This window comes from Branchiostoma belcheri, unplaced genomic scaffold, assembly GCF_001625305.1.
Source record: "Branchiostoma belcheri isolate BF01 breed outbred unplaced genomic scaffold, Haploidv18h27 scaffold123, whole genome shotgun sequence".
In the NCBI taxonomy this organism is placed as follows: domain Eukaryota; kingdom Metazoa; phylum Chordata; class Leptocardii; order Amphioxiformes; family Branchiostomatidae; genus Branchiostoma; species Branchiostoma belcheri.
Genome location: NW_017802636.1, coordinates 764190 through 780858, shown reverse-complemented (window position 1 = coordinate 780858; position 16669 = coordinate 764190). Strand labels below are relative to the sequence as shown.

Sequence of the window (16669 nt, the reverse complement as noted above, 5' to 3'; positions counted from 1 at the left end):
ACCATCCTAATCTAAAACAAAACTCAAAAGTCATATAATAATTGATAAAATATTTTGAAATTTTATGGATGAAGAAATTCCAGCTTTATGGTGTAGGTCATGACATTTTCAAACAAGAAAATGTTTGTCACTCTGAAAGTGCAGCCACCAACAGCTTGCATGCATACATGTATGTAGGTCATGGCTGTATCAAATTTAACAGTTACAGTATTCTGTCCAGATGCTTTTTATATCAGCTCCTAAATTCTGACAACAGTTCTTGTAGAATACAGCTCCACAGATTTTATAGGAAATATCTACACAAAAATAATTCAACCATGAACACAGGAATATTAACCAACTAGAGATCCAAGGCCCCATACCCTGCCCAAATGATGTTAACCTTTATGGCTGAGAGAAGTATGAAAGTTTCTCATTATCAATCAATTATGCAAAGAAGATCCTAATTCATCCTCAATTATATCAGTTGATCAGATTTTTCAACCAATGACAGTCTTATAATGACAAAGAAGGCTTGACATTTGCTTGACAATTTTATACATTTGTTGCATCTATTTTCAAATCAGTATGATCAGGTTTTGAATTTGAACGTTTTGCTAGTAGAAGCCAAATACTTTGACAAAGAAAATTTTGCTATTGCAACACATGCAATTTGAGTTGCACTTCTGAATACACTAAGTCACATCCCTTTCTGAAAGTTACTATGCAAAAAAAACATAGCCAAAATCAGACTTGCATTAGGATTTGACCTAGGCAAAACTAAAATAGGAACATTTCCATACACACCTTACACAACCTTCTACCATGAATCGATGACACAACTATGGCAAATGTATGAGCTTTCTGCACAATGAAGGCACGTTTTGAAGCAACTGCGGCTTTACTTTCATCAAAGAAAATGCAGTTTGACATCACAGGCTAGAATTCTATTAGGTTCCACTTCCACAGCAACAGCCTGCCTATGGCGAGCTGACTAATGCATGCCAGGTCAGCCTGCAGATAAAAAGCTAGCTAAAGGTGCATACCTGCACTTTAAAGATTTCACATTATGAATGGGCCTACATGTAAAATTAAGGTACTAGAATATGATAAAAGCCCTAAGCCAGATTACAAGAGTTTCATAATTCAGATGTAAAGACAGAGCCAACAATCTGATCTGGACGACAAGTACATGTATATGTGGGTTTTAAAATCTTTCATTCAAAACTTTCATTTTTATATTACATGTCATAAAGAAAGAAGACTCAGTTGATCAATTAGAAGCACAAATTTGTACTTCAAAATCAACAATATTAAAAATCCTGGCTACACATCATATGAAAATGTCCCTGGTACTGAAAACTGTGCTGTTGACCTTGCTGACAGGTTAGGATTGGCGTGGTCTGTTGTATGACTGATTTGACAGCCAACTCCCCTGAGAAGGATGCACTCATTCTGCACAATTTAACCTGAGTCACACACATCCCTCCCCTGGGATATGGGGAGCACTGGGGACATGGGTCAAGACCATATTTCTTTCTCCCTTGGATTTCATGCAAAGTGCTTGTTTGAGAATCTCGGCCAAACAGGACAATCCATGGAACTGTGCTGCAATCATCCTGTTTTGACAAAATATGTGCAATCCTGATGTTGATGGCAGTTCTTCAGCCACAGTTGCTGTACAAAAATTCAGCCTGAACATGCTACGAAGTAAATATATAAACATCATAACTAGTTCAGTTTCTAAGAGATATTAAAAATGTACATTCAAAAGCTCACCTTCCTATTACAGCATTAAAAATCCAATGCTAACTAAACACTCTTACTATCAGTTGCACACACTCACACACACTCACAAACACACAAAACTACCTCATTTCCAACCAACTATACTACAGCAGGACCCTTCTATGACCATCATCTTCTCCATGTTTTGGGTCCATCTATTCACTTAAGTGGCACAGAATATTGTAAGGGTGACACAGATTCTGGATAAGTTGGCATGATGTTGGTGGTGGTGATGACAGTTGTGTTACAGGACTACGGAGGATGTGCACATGGTGTTGAGTCCACACACTCCGCCCCCGCGGTACACAAGGTAGTAACCCTGCAGGAGAAATAGCACAACTTCACTTTCAAATATCATCAAACTCCTTCACAGTTGCTCTTACTTTATTGTCTGTTTAGTTCATTTATTAATACAGATCAATGTTGTTGCATCTACATACAACATACATACAAGTGTACTATTGAATATTTTATGCATGCAGCCACCATATCCTGCTATCTTTGTAATTAAATGCAATGCACAGCATTGATCCTAGGACAGGGAATTGGAATTCTGCTTTGCAGCTTAAATATTTCATGAAAGAAAACATCTCTCTCTTTAAGATTAAGTTCAAGTCCTTCATAACTCCTCTACCATGGGGTTGCATTTTTGTCTCGCACATACACTAACAAATGCATCATGTTCAGAATAGATCTTAGCAAATACACAGCACAACTATCATTAGATTCTTCATTCCACTCCTCAGAATCCTTTCACTGAACTCAATCTATTTTGTGAGCCACCTAACAGCATTGAACATCACGGCCTAGGAAACGAACTGACAAATGTGGCTATGCATATTTTTATCCAACAAAGCCTCAAGTTTGTAACAGCACACAACTATAAAATTGTCTTAGTGAGCTGACTGTGAGACTGCCTTTTTTTATTGAGGCGCCAATAATGCGACAAGTCAGCTTGCTATTCATTTGTTCTACTTCAACAAACTGCCCATTATCATAACCACAGTCACTGTGGCACTTGTCAAAGCCCATCCTGTGTTGATCAGTCTGTCGCTTTAATGTGCTCATTAGTCGGTGATATTTGGTACTGCAGACTGGAGCCCATTTACCTCAATAAACTAAGTAATGTTACATGTGCATGTATACATATGTAGATCTAGCTTACAGGCTTCTTACATTACTGAGCAGTAAGGAAGGATGAGAAACTCAAATAAATAAATAAATAAACTCATGGTTGCATCACTATTTCTTGGAAAAAATGCACTGTTAAAATGTCTGAGGAATAGTTTATTGCTTGCCTTTATACAATGTGTTATTGCTTCTCTGCAAAATTCAACTGTGCTACTTCATTCATAGAGATGTACTAACCTAGTAACATTGAAATCCATGCCAATGAAATCCATGCCATGCAAAGGTGCCATAAAAGCGACCTTCAAGTCTCCTTTGCACACAAAATCTGAAGGAACCTTTCATTTAACATATAGGAAAGATGCACCATGGTCCCTGAGGCAAGAGTAAATGTTCCGGGTGGTCAGACTCGTCTTGCATACACACTGTAACACACAGCACCACAGGCATCACAGCCCACGCTTCTCTCTCCATTACTCTTCAACACACATCCATAACGGGGGGTGCCCTATCTTATTATGCAAAAGTATGCCGTGTTTGTTGCCACTAACTTCGCTAATTGAAAAGGCAAATAAAACATTAGTCCATGCATACAGCTGTTATTTGCATGCAAAGTATAGTTCTATATATTTATGTATCATTTTGTCTAAAAAAGAAAATATCGGTCATTTTCAACAATCATAACAATGGCGCTGGAAAGAGGGTCACTGCATTGTGGAGGCTTGTGCCCAGAAATAAACGGCCTGTACCAAGATTTGACACATACACAAGGAAGAAAACTTTACAAAACAGTAAATATGTGGGTCTCTGAGTGTTTGTTTTGTAGAAAATCAACCCGTGAAAAACAACGTCAACACCACTGTCGTCTGCATTTCCCATGATTCCCCTCGGACCACATTGATTGCGTAAGCCGGATTTTCAGTGGAAACACGGACTGATTACGTTAGATACTACCCTCCTCTCGTAAGATGAGAAGTACACACAATCACAATTTTACTGTCCAAAGAAAGCTAACATATCATAAAATCCTATTCTTATTCTTATTTACTTAATTTCATCATCAACGCCTGAAGAGAGGAAAATTACCAAAACGCCCGAAGTTAGGCCACCCTGTCTAGGTACATTCACAAAAATGTCTCACAGAGTTTGTCGCTTGTAACGCGGAGCGTGAAGAGCTTATGAATAGTATGAATGGATTGCTTATCCAAGTATGTTGTTTACATTTATTTAATGTTCTCAAAATTCATTCGTCAAAACCTGACCACTCTCTGACAACTAACGATAGAGCGCCATGAGTTCGAGCGTCTGAAAAAGCGTCCGTGTTAGAGCACCTCCCCCATTACCCTTGGACTGAGCACTGGGAGAAATTGAATCTGTTCACTCAGTTCTATGGCTATAAATTCAGTATAGGCAATTCTGGCTAGTTGCTAGAAATCTTGATTCACACTGAAGCACGTACAAAGTTTTACCCCTTTTGTCAGCCTCAGCAATCTGGCTTAGGACTTGTCTGGGTGAATTCTCTTAAGAGGTCCTGCAAGGGGGGGTGCCGACAACGCTCTACGCTGAATTCGGAAACCTCTCGATTACACTTTACGATAAATTCCAAGTGGCTACAATGCATTACGTAGAATTTAATACGCCGAATATGCTCTACGCAAAAATATTAGAGCGGTCCGCCTACGCTCTACGTAGAATTAAAACGGCTGATTACGCTCTACGGAAAAGGGCTTGCGTGCCCCCTTTTAACAATCCTGGCTTAAAACACAGCAGGAAAAGCAGTAAGGTTGGGAACAAAAAAGTTCAAATTTAATTTCTATTCCAAACATGTTACATAAGCACTTAGCAAATTTCTGCTGAAAACTTCCCTTTCAGACAGGATGGCTTTGGTCATTATTTCCTCTCACAGTACTCATCTCCTTCTTGGCAGTCCCCTGGGCTACACAAGTCTAGACTGGTACTTACCATAGTCTATCATAGTGTTTGCAAGATGTAGACAAGAAAGATGTTGCACTTTCCTCCCACCGTTTACTTTCAGACAAAGCTTACCTTAAGGTTGGGGGTTAATTACAGGAGCCTTCTGTCTTATATCTATAGTCAAAATCTGTTATAGGGTGTGAGTAATACATTTTGTATTGCAGTCATATCTCCCATTATAACCTTTTCCCCAATTCTGCTGGGAAGAATTATGTAAGACTTTAAGTACACTCTCTATATCCACACAAGGGAAAGCTGTGACTAAAACTGATTACCTCCCATGTACTTCCAGACCATACTACACTGCATTATAAGTTATAACCACTTAAACAGAACATAAAAATGCCCATTGGTATGATTCAGTATTAACAATTATTTGTGATATCACCATCCTGTGGGTTTGAACATGAAATACAACAGACATTTAAAACAGAAGGTGCAAGATGTGGACATCTTCACTCTACTGTTAGTATGCCTTTAGATTTCCCTTCATGCAAATTCCTAGCTACAGGCTTATGTAGTCCTAAATTCTTTGGAGAGACCAGTCCATTGACTCAACAAACAGATCTTCAACAAACCCGGTTCAGAGAGAGTTCCAGACTGGCCCAGGGTTAATAACAGCACTGCCAACTGGACCCTTTTCATTTGAAAATGGCATCAAACAATCACGTCTGATGCTTGCACAAATGTACCTGCAATCAGCGTGCCGCCCACACACCCCACAAGGCAAAACACCAGTCTGATGAAAGACAATGAATGATATGGAGTGAAGAGTTGGTTGTGACAGGTTTCTACCCACCCGTACGTATATAACCATGTGATTACTGACCTGTCCAGAACTATCACTAGACATGAAAAGGCTTTTTATTTTTATACACACTCAGGTGGTCTTAACTTATTACTTTATGTTACTTATTCCAGTGTTCACTTGCTTTGAATCTTTTAATCTACAGTAAATATGATTCAGTGCCCATCACCTTGGGTTATGTAAAACTGCAATCTTTTCACAACTATTGATGCCTTAATGTACAATTGGGACATAACCAGGCTTGGCACATTTGTACTCCATTGATTTTTGTCAGCTTAATGGATTATCTAATAACATTTAAATGCACATTGTAGCTGTAGGTGAATTTCCAATGTAGTAAAATTTCACCTCAAACTTTGCAAACTTTGCTGTTTTTGATTTGACAGTTGTTTGCTAGAATAGTGGAAGGACCTTAGGGTCAATGGGCTTTTTCCCTTGATTTATGCTGAATATTAAAAAATTCAAAGAATGAGCAACAACAGAAACATGGACCAGGGGTATCTACACACACGTTACACTGTGTGTTCATTCTCCATGACAAATATACATGACTTTGTATGTTCACTCAAGAGGTTCTGCAGCTGCATAATTTGTCCACTTGAGTTGACAGCCTATTCTCCTGAATATGAATAATGTATCCAACTGAATTCACACAGCACGCCAATAAGTCATGGATCAAGAGGGAATGATTGGGATGAACAGTTCCCAAAATATATATACATATAAAACATAAGTATCTCTGGAGGTGGTATTAGTGTGTGTGTGGGGGGGGGGGAGTTTTTCCTAGACAATGCTTCATTGAGCAATATATCGCAAATGGAATCTCAAGAAATAGATATAGTGCAATTAATTATAACAAACAGTTTTCTTCTGAAGGGAGCTACAAATCATATTTTGAGATTAACCTCTGCAGAAAAGACTGTCCAGAAAGGCTACAGATTGCATATCAGGCTCTCTGGGTCCTTCTAGATCTCCATAACCAAACGGACAGGTCAGATACAGCATGCCTTTGCTACAAAACAGCACTATCCATTAATCTTTCTAACCTGAGTGTAGGAAAAATGCTGTTAAAACTCTTTAGTAATCCTGCTGAACACAACAACTCACAAAACATGCAGTAAACTAATGCCTTTCCCCCATATACTCCCCCTCTGTGGCAGTCATCAACTCTTATCTACATTCAAATGGTCACATGTAGTTCTTGATGTGATCAGTATGGCTCTGTAGCACTTATATATGGTAAGCTCACATGTCCTTGGGCAGGGGAAAATTGTTTTTACCCTATTATGGGTTGCCATATTTCAAGGAGGCCCACGGTTCTTTCTCTGACTTGAGATAATGTAATAGCGGCAACTTTAAAACTGACAGTAAAAATAAAAAGGGCGCGAATGAAATATGACCAGCGTTAGTCTTCCTAAACTGTGTCATAATGGAAACTGAGGTCAATGCATAATGGGTCCTGGCATACAGGACAGCATACTTACATTCCAAACTTACAACTGGCATTTACAAATGTATGACTGTCAGTAACTACAGAAGTACAAAACAATGGTACCATAAAACTATTTTCTTTAAATCTACAGATAAATTTCCTGAAAACTTTCCTCAGGCCATGATGTGGTACCATGATAATATGTGCTGCATGTTGGATAATTATATAATGATACCAGCCTACCAAATTGCTGGAGTTATTTGCCATATGCTGGCCTTGTGACTCAGTTTAACAAGATAGATGTTCTATCTATTGAGAACTCTGATGTTAAATAATAATTTGGGTCACAAAAAGTAATAAGAAGTTGGCTGCCATACACTAATGACCATAAAGATGCATTACAGGTAGTCACGATTACCAGACATAGTCAGTTTGAACTTATCTATCAATATTGAACCATCTGATGTTCCATCTATTCTGGGTAATTCTACGAAACTCAAAACAGCCTAGTGCCATTTGCCACATAAAACAGGATTTTCTTGATGCATGACATGTAAAAACATGGTTCTATCTCCCTGGTATGACGTAAATGGGCTGAAAATGGATTTGGGTATGAAATAGAGGAAATGACAGGAACTTTTATGAACATCCACATGGGCTGATGACATGATCTACTCTGACACATGTACATGCGCACCACCCTGACACATCAATCAGGGATGCCTGACCTATCAACCTTTACATCAAGCTGTACCCTGCCTGTATCAAAAGGGACTGACATGTTAGTTCAATTTCCCATGATTTACAGTTGGACAAAGCACTTTTAAACAGGAAGCCATGCCAGTGGCATTGAGGAGAAAGACAGAAAACCAGGTAAATTATGGATAGGCTATTAATAACTATTCTTACCTTTGATAATTAGAAAAAAATGAAATAGTAATGAGACGGCAAAATAGCTGGCACTGAGAAAAGAGCCCGAGGCCAAACAGGGTTTGACTTTTTCAGCTTTACTGCCTGCTGGAATGACCTTTCATGTGTTTCCCATCTTCTGGCATAATAGTCAATCAATATACTAAAGCATGAACTAAAGCTAATCCACAGTCAGCCAGTTGTGCTATTAAATGGGAAGTCACATATAGGATATGACTTGATGTAAAAGAAATGTGACTTGAAGGTGCCCCATAACTGATAACATCCATTTGGCTGATGGACGGACTCTGCAAAACTATGCAATTGAAATTTGACCTCATGGGAATCACACATTTGGCTATCAAAACTTCTTCCTTCCCTCCAAGAATGCAGTCCAATGCAATCTGAAAACTTAGCAAAGATCTAAATTGTAATTTACATAATGACAATGTACATGTGCAATGTGCAATGTAATGTGTAATGTAGGACAAACTGTGTTACCTCCTCTCCCCAGTTCTTGCCCCAACTGTTTTTTATGATCCAGTAGGGTGTGTCATCCTCTGTGCCAGAAAAAGATAAAAATATTAGACCAGCAACCATGGCTATTAAAGGAGAAATAAGGTTGGGGGACAAAACAGCATATTAACAAACGAAAGACACGTCTAATTCTTTTTTCATGCTAGATATAGGACCTGCTCCATGTAGTTTTTATGCAGTGCAGGATTCCCAACCCCTCTTGTTGAAAATCCTTTTGAACTTTGTCAACTTTTCAATGACTTTCCCGGGGCCCCTAAATACAGGGACTTACTAGTAACATTTCCTTTTCGGTGAAGCAGGGAACAGAATGCAAAATCCTGCAGTCACCGTTGAAAGCTTCTCAGCAGGAACTTTGGATTACACCAGTCCCTTTGAGACATTGACAATACAAATACTACTAAGACCAGCACATGTGACCTTTACAAACTACTACTTTATATGCTTCGTCAGTCATGTATTCAACAAATTTTCCAGGCCAATATCCCTGACAGCCGCAGACTTACTGGATCCATATCCCACGATCAGCACACCGTGGTCCAGCTCTTCAGGGTTACAGAAGATCCTCCAGGGGTGGGAGATCCCTCCCATGTAAAACTGCAAGGACAAGCAGGGGCATTTCATGTACTGAGATATTCTCTCATGATTGTAACACTAGATCCCAAAACAGCTAGAGTCTAGAAGTCCACTACAACAGCACAAAAAATCAATATGGAAAATTATAGTTGATTACCTCCCTTTTTAAAATTTAATGCAACAATGACATTAAAAAGACTTAACCCAGGTGTACGGAAATACACAGAAAGTCCCTTACCCTCAAGATAAAGATGGGACAACAAAGGTAAAGGTGAAAGCATCGGTCTATAGTCATGCAGGCCATATCAAATTGTCAATTTTTTTGCTATAATTGAGAAAACTGAACAAGGGCAACAACAGAACATTTAGAAGACAATGGAACAGTGCAATAAACAATGAGGAATCGCCAACTCTTACCTGCATGGGGAATGCATTGATCCCAATGGAGATGGGTCCGTTCTCGGCCAGCCAAGATGCCATCTCTGCATGTGGCAAACAATGATAATATTGTCCATTAATAAACATGTAATATTGTCTCTGGCAAAGTGACCAGTAGTTGTAATTGCCAGGTGTTTGTCCCAATACCCAACAAGTCAATACATTAATACAGCTGCAATTCAAGGCAAGTCTATCTGCACCATTTTCTACTCAGTGATAGTTCCACCAATGTCCCTTTCTTTATGTTGGTTTTCTGAATCAGATGCATTTCATATAACTCATATAGACTTGTGCACACCGTCAGACAGCTGAGCTTACCATTTGTACAAGAAAAAGTAACCGTGACAGTTACGGCTTGCATAAACATGATCTGCCATACATGTATATGCAACACAAGAGCTTCTTACAACAGCACTACACTCACTCATACTCATTCCATCAAGATATCTCAGAAAAGCTCTATCCTGTATAATAGATTTTCAACTTTACTTTGAGCTTGCTACAACTATGTGTGCTATTCCTTTGAATTTTGACTTTTTGATCACAGGAACCAGGCAAAGACACTAAAACTGCATCCTGACTTCTCCAGAATACTATGTATACAGTATGTCTGGCCTTCTCCTATCACGTTTTTGCAGGATCATACATGTCGGGAAGCTAAAAGTAATTGGGTCTTTAAGAGGTAGTCAAACAGAGCTGCCCTGCAGGTGAGGATTACCCTTGGAGCCAGACTGACTTTCATTTGCTTTTCATATCAGATTATGTATTCAGCACTTCTATAGCTCCTGATTCTCAGGTATCTCATTATGACAAGCCTGGAAATTTGCTAGTGAGTTTTACGAGCACCCATTTCTGACATTTGACTCACTTCTGACTAAGAAATGCATGTAGTGTGACATCATGTCACTTAACAGGCACCGGGCGTGGTAAATCAACCTGATACTTCAACCTTCTCTTCTTGTGGCTTGCTTGTTCAAAAGCAAGCTGAGACCATAGGATGGCTTTGAAGTCTGATGCTGACAGATCAGTACCCTGCACGCTCTATAGGTGGGAGACCATACATATGCCAAGACTCCTACGATTCAAAGGCTTCCTACCCTGATACAGATGATGTGCCATGTTGCTTTCTATGCACAACACCAGCTCTGCCTGAGGAGTCAAACAGCTTGCTGAATTCTAATATACTGCTACTCACAGCATATCAAACAAAGTTCAAAAGTACATGCAGTGGGATGCAAATTCTTACTCAATATACATCAATGTCCAATACATTAAAGGATTTCACTGAATCCTGTATCTATCTTCCTAAACTGTATGCACAATGGTTCCAGTAGACTGACCATTCTCATCCTTGGAGATGTTGACAGAGCTGTTGATGTAGACCTGCACCTTGGAATAATCCATGTGGCACTTCTCATCCTCAGCCTCATAGGGGTACGCCTTCTCTGACTCCAGCCCGCCTTAAATCATGATACATGTAACACCATTCAGGAGCCAGGTACAAACGTATAATGAGAGACTATACTAACTTAATGGGACTACAGTGGCATTGTGGGCCAATTGTATGTATACTCCAGTAAACTAAACTTGTTTCTGGACAAAAAATTCCAGGCTGATATACTGTACTAAGGGCCACTCAGGATGTAGTTTAATTGTACTTAACCTGTATGCTACCATGCCTAAAGTTTTCTTGTACTAGTTTTCATTTTGTTCTACTTGCTTTCTCCCTTTTTCTGTGAGAATTATGTTAAAGCATCAATCAAAACAAACAAGTTAGCTCTGTACATGTATTTCCAGAAATATATTCATAAATTAACTTGATGACTTCCTGGTACTAACTTTGAAGTAAAGCACATGTTGAACATTTTCTTGCACAATACCTCTGTGCCTATCTGCTATCATTGCACCAGCCAAAGGACTTAATGATTTCCTCAGAGGACTTAATGATTTCCTCAAATATATACACATAAAGTTATACACAGGAAATTGTAATAGGACAAAACAACCACCAGATTATGTTTCCTATAAGATGCAGCGATTTCACTCCCTTGAGCTTAGTCCTTCAGATATGTGGGCCCAGAGTTAGCATAGAAGGAGCATAACAGCTCACAGGCAAACATGCCAGTACATTTTGCTGAGCCTTGAGTGGAAACTTTTAAGCCTATTTCCCAGCATTATTGTGCCCCTCCTCAGCCCACACATGGAACCAGATGGGATGAACTCTATACTGTATGAATGCTGAATGCCGTGGTGACAGACAAACAATGCATAACTTGATTGTTTTGATTGATGCTTTTACAGAATATTTACAAGTGGTTGACTTGAAAAAATAAATGCATTAATATGTTTATACAACCCTCCATGAGACTTCCTTTGGGTGTCCTCTAAAAATCATATCAAGTAACATGGACATCTCACCCATCCTGATGATCTCATCATACGCCTGTGAGGGAAGCCCGCCCTCGCAACCATCATCTAGTTTGTCACAGTCCACCAACTCTGTTAAGGTCAAATTATATTGTCTTTGGTTATTAGACAGTTGAGCTGAAACAGGCAATCTGATTGGTCTGTGGTTAAGTGCTTACCAAAGGGTTAATTAGTATGAACTTTAAGGTGCATGGTCACATTTGGTAAGTAGCCATTACATGAATAAAGGGAATGTTGTTGTGATCTGATAATGAAATATATGCAGATGATGCATAGGCATTATCATGGTTGATGAAGCAGGACAAAAAAATCAAAATATTAAGTACACTAATGGAAATGATGGAATAGGTTGACAAAAGAATGAGGAACAAACAATTGTTGAGAAATCAAGACAGGAAGACACTATACTTAATTGACATTTTTTTCCTTACTCAAACAGAAATGAATTGGAATGTGGCAACATCCAATTTAGAACATGTCTACCTCTGCAATACAAAATTTAAGTAAAGGGATATCCACAATCACTGAATACATCAACAAAATTCTAAATCTGTAAACAGAATGGGATAAGATTCCTCACGTTGCTCAGAGAGATCAGGAAGAATCCCCTTCTTGATGGCCCACTGGCCTTCAATGTTCCCAGTAGTAGAGAAGGCCCAGCAGGAGCCACATTGGCCCTGAAACACATCAGCACCAAGGTCAGTGTCAATGGGCTCATTTAGGTAACTACATAAGGTATCCTTTGGCTTGGAAATAGCTAGTGCCTATTTCTACTGTTGTTTTAACATGCGGCATTTAGACTTCTTCTCCCAAATCAGTCATAAAGCTTGAAAAAATCATTTTCATACTGTGAAATTACCCAGTAATGGAAGCCCAGCATTCATAGATCAAATGAGCTGGGCTGTATTCCAAGAAGTGTTCCTAAGTCGGTTACTTTACTGACTAAGTGGCTTGAAGTTTGGCTTGCATTTCTTCAACTTTACTGCCCTGTAAGTTCACTCACTATAAATCACACCACTGCAAATTCTAAGTTTCTATGCAGAAATCATATCAATACAAACAACATCTTTAAGTCTGTAGTTGGACACACAGAATACATTCAATTACTGTCTATGAATAGATAAAAGGAATGCATTTAGAATTAGGTTATTGCATTCTTTATATCATTTGGGCAGTTTGTCCATCGTAGCTATAAAAGATTTTGAGGGCTTTGGTTAAGTTGTGCATTTTCACATTTTTGCTACAAGAAAGCTCTGGACAGCAAATATTACTCTGGATGTCTAAGCACGATTTAGCTAAAAAATGCCCCCTATCTGTCTATGAAACAATGCAGGCAATACATTTAGCATTGAGTGAAATACATGACATGTATACTATTGCAAAGAAAAACAGCTACCAGAACAGACATACATTCATACCCACATAACATGGATATACTGAAATGAAGGGGAACATACTGTATATATTAAGCTAAATTTTGAAAATTACTTTATTTCCTTCTCTTTTGTGTATAGATTTATCAAGTTTTGACATGATAACAAACAGTTGACAGTTGTTGCTGACCTGATCCTTGACCTCAGTGACGGCACCATGATCCCGCCAGTCAAACGCCTGAGGACCGTCCTTCCTAGGGATGGTGGCAGGTGGGAGGGGCTTGGCTGGGGCTTTCCACACAGGTGTCAAGTAGTACCTCCTGAACTCATCCTCTGGACAGACACAAAACAAATCATCATATGTTTTTTCTATATACACAAGAAAGTAAATTAGGTCAACAATGTTGATTTCTAAGCATGATGTCTCTAGCAGGAGATACATGTAGTAGCTTTTACAATAGGATATGATTATGATTCTTTATTGACACAACAAAAAAGTACAGAGACTTTTGTATGGTCTTCTACAACTTAACTAAAGATCTAACAAAGCTACATACATGTGTGGATAACGTCATCTTTCGTACAGAGTATATGTATGATGTAACAATAAAGGTTAACTATTCTCTAACATATGGTCTCTAAGATCGAAACATTCTTTAATGTATTTTCCTATTTGATTAACACAGACGTCCTAAACATAAGTAAAAGTCAACTGCATGGAAATGAAGATAGCAAAGGTAAAATTTCTACATTTTCAGCATTGAGCAGTAAAAACAGTACATGTAAAGGTGATGAGACACTGCTTCATCATTAAGTACTATCGTTATATATAACTAAGGTAAAAATCTAATCATGTTGTACTCACCAGTTAGATCCATGAATTTAGTTACTCCGTACTTGGCTGTGCCTTGCTCTGTCTCCTGCAGACGTTTTGCCTTCTTGAAGTTGTCTTGGAACACGTAGTACCTCTTCAGGTACTCTAAGGGGTGAACAGATAAAAACTTATATTCAACAGCCAGTGTCTGTTTTCATTCATGATCAGCTTCTGCTAGTATTTTAGCTGAATATTGCTATATTTTTAATGTAATGCATTACCTGTGTTTATGATTTGTCTGTACCATACTTCGTAACACTTCTCATGAATCTTTGTCACTTCTTTGTCAGTCTTCCTTTTTTCAACATCCTAGAGTACACTGCTATGATTAAATGCAGTCAGGAAATAGTTGATATTGCTGAAACAGTTTTCTACCTTACCCTACAATTAGTTACTATTCACACCTTCAGTATTGTTGTACTGCTTGTTGTACTGCACAGTGAACTGTTCAAATAGGTCCAGGTGTGGTGACTGGAAGGAAGAAAAAAACTGTTATGCTAGAAAAAATTGTCAAGCTTACACAGTCATTAAATACATGTACATGTAGCTAAGGAACTGTCCACAATTTAGCATCAACTGACAACAAAGAGAACAATGTAACAGATGTTGTGTAACTTGTGTTAACGTTAACGTTTAATACATCAAGTAAAGTTGGATGTCAAGATGAGCATGTTGCAAGGTAAGACAAAGACTGACTCAGAGGCTTTTCAATTTTCACAACCTTCACATTAAAATACATATCTTTTAGGGGTTGGTGGAAAGAATGGTCCAGTCTGGACTGGCTGGGGGTAGAAAAAACGGTCCGACCCGTTCACGTGTTGACAGAAAAATGTAGAATTGCAGGGAATCATCACAGTGTTGTCTACAGTATGGGGCGCATTGCCTGAGTAAACTAAGACATTTGCACCCAGTCCCCATTTTAGCCAATCAGCGTGCTTCATGTTTTGCTATATGGGAACCAGTGTTCTCGCCAGGCCTTTTGAGCATAGCGGGCCGCTATGCTGTGAATTTGTTCCGCTACGCTGTAATTTTGCCGCTATGCTGTGTTTCCGACCAGCGTAGCGGGATTTTCAGTTGATGTTTACCCTTTTGATCTCGGCCACCGTCGTAATAATCCGTGCTTTAAACTTGATAAAAATAATGTCTTTGCTCTCGGCACAATGAACATCTCATAGAAGGTAGTTTCAAGTAACAAAGAAGTGATTCACAACCTGCTGTGAGTTAATTAATCAAACCCCCCAAATTGGCGGCGATAGACGGGCGTGACATAGGGCGTGACATTTAGGCAGAGGAGCGGCTCGGGAGCGGCCGGCTCGCTAAGTTTGCCTGTACGTACGAAGCTCAGTGCTCGGAAACAAACATTATCACTTACATCAGTACCTAGTCTTTGAGATTTCTTATCAATTACACCTAAAATCTAGCAGAAATACCCAAATTTTGTGAGGTAAACAAGTACCGAAACGAGAACTTGAAGTACCTGCCCTCCCCTCATGCTTGCCGGGAACATGACGGGCGTAAATAAAGCTCTAATCCCAGAAACCTGGGTGCCATTATGTACGCCACTCAACAGCATACATCCTTTATTGTTGTCCAAACTTGTCCATTTTTTTGGCTGGATTGTCTTGCATGGAGAAATTTACCGAAAAATCAAACAGACAGCGCTAACAGGACAACGCTCGGCCATGAGCGGCATGCTTTGGATAAGTTCATTCCAAGGGACCAAGATGTCTCAACTGTAATGTTGTCTACCTTTCAACATCTGTCAATAAGATTTTAAATTCAAAATCTAAGCATTAAAAAATAATTATGCCATGTTGTTCCTGCAAAATATCGTATTTCTTATAATTTGACAAGGGCTTGAACTGTTTCCAAGAAACTTTCCCCCTGCTTACAGAATAGACTCTTCCAAGATGGCTCGCACGCAACACATGTTAGAAATTGACACAGCTGGACGGAAGCCGCTTTTTACTGTGTTTTCCCTCAAAATGTTCTTGATTTCGTCGGTAATATAGCTCATTATCAAGTAATTCTACCATTTTACCAATATAATTTACCAATGACATGGGGAATCACAGCGTATTTACCAAAGAACCTCTTGCTGACTGCCGATGTGTTGACAGATGAAAGAAACCCTTTGAACTATGCCGAGGCTTGGGCCAATTTTGATTGTGTCGCAAAGTTAAAATATCAGAACAAATTCTAAAACATGATACAAGTGTACTCCTGTAGTTTCCTTTTTGAAACATTGAAACATGCATAACAGATTTATAATCATGTCAAAATGATTCCTAAATATTTAGTTGTACAATATAAAAAAAAAGTATTTTGCCAAAGACCTATACCAAGCATAAGTAACTCCATTTATTATGACCCTTCATGAATTTGGAAATAAATTTTGGCTTTAAAAAAGCTGTAACAAAGGTGAAAAC

At 38.8% G+C, this 16669-nt stretch overlaps 1 protein-coding gene across 1 annotated transcript in view; it reads right to left on the bottom strand.

The window, feature by feature from the left end:
- Positions 1–1254: 1254 nt before the first annotated feature.
- LOC109463171 (putative cysteine proteinase CG12163) overlaps positions 1255–16669 on the bottom strand; it is a 26698-nt gene continuing 11283 nt past the window's right edge. Inside the window, exons 12-21 of the mRNA XM_019759884.1 lie at positions 14645–14711; positions 14232–14345; positions 13557–13699; positions 12574–12670; positions 11985–12065; positions 10907–11026; positions 9546–9610; positions 9059–9149; positions 8520–8578; positions 1255–2086 (exon numbers count right to left, since the gene is read on the bottom strand). Coding sequence (XP_019615443.1) covers positions 2012–2086; positions 8520–8578; positions 9059–9149; positions 9546–9610; positions 10907–11026; positions 11985–12065; positions 12574–12670; positions 13557–13699; positions 14232–14345; positions 14645–14711 — 912 coding nt within the window. The 3' untranslated portion in view covers positions 1255–2011. The remainder of the gene's footprint in view (positions 2087–8519; positions 8579–9058; positions 9150–9545; positions 9611–10906; positions 11027–11984; positions 12066–12573; positions 12671–13556; positions 13700–14231; positions 14346–14644; positions 14712–16669) is intronic.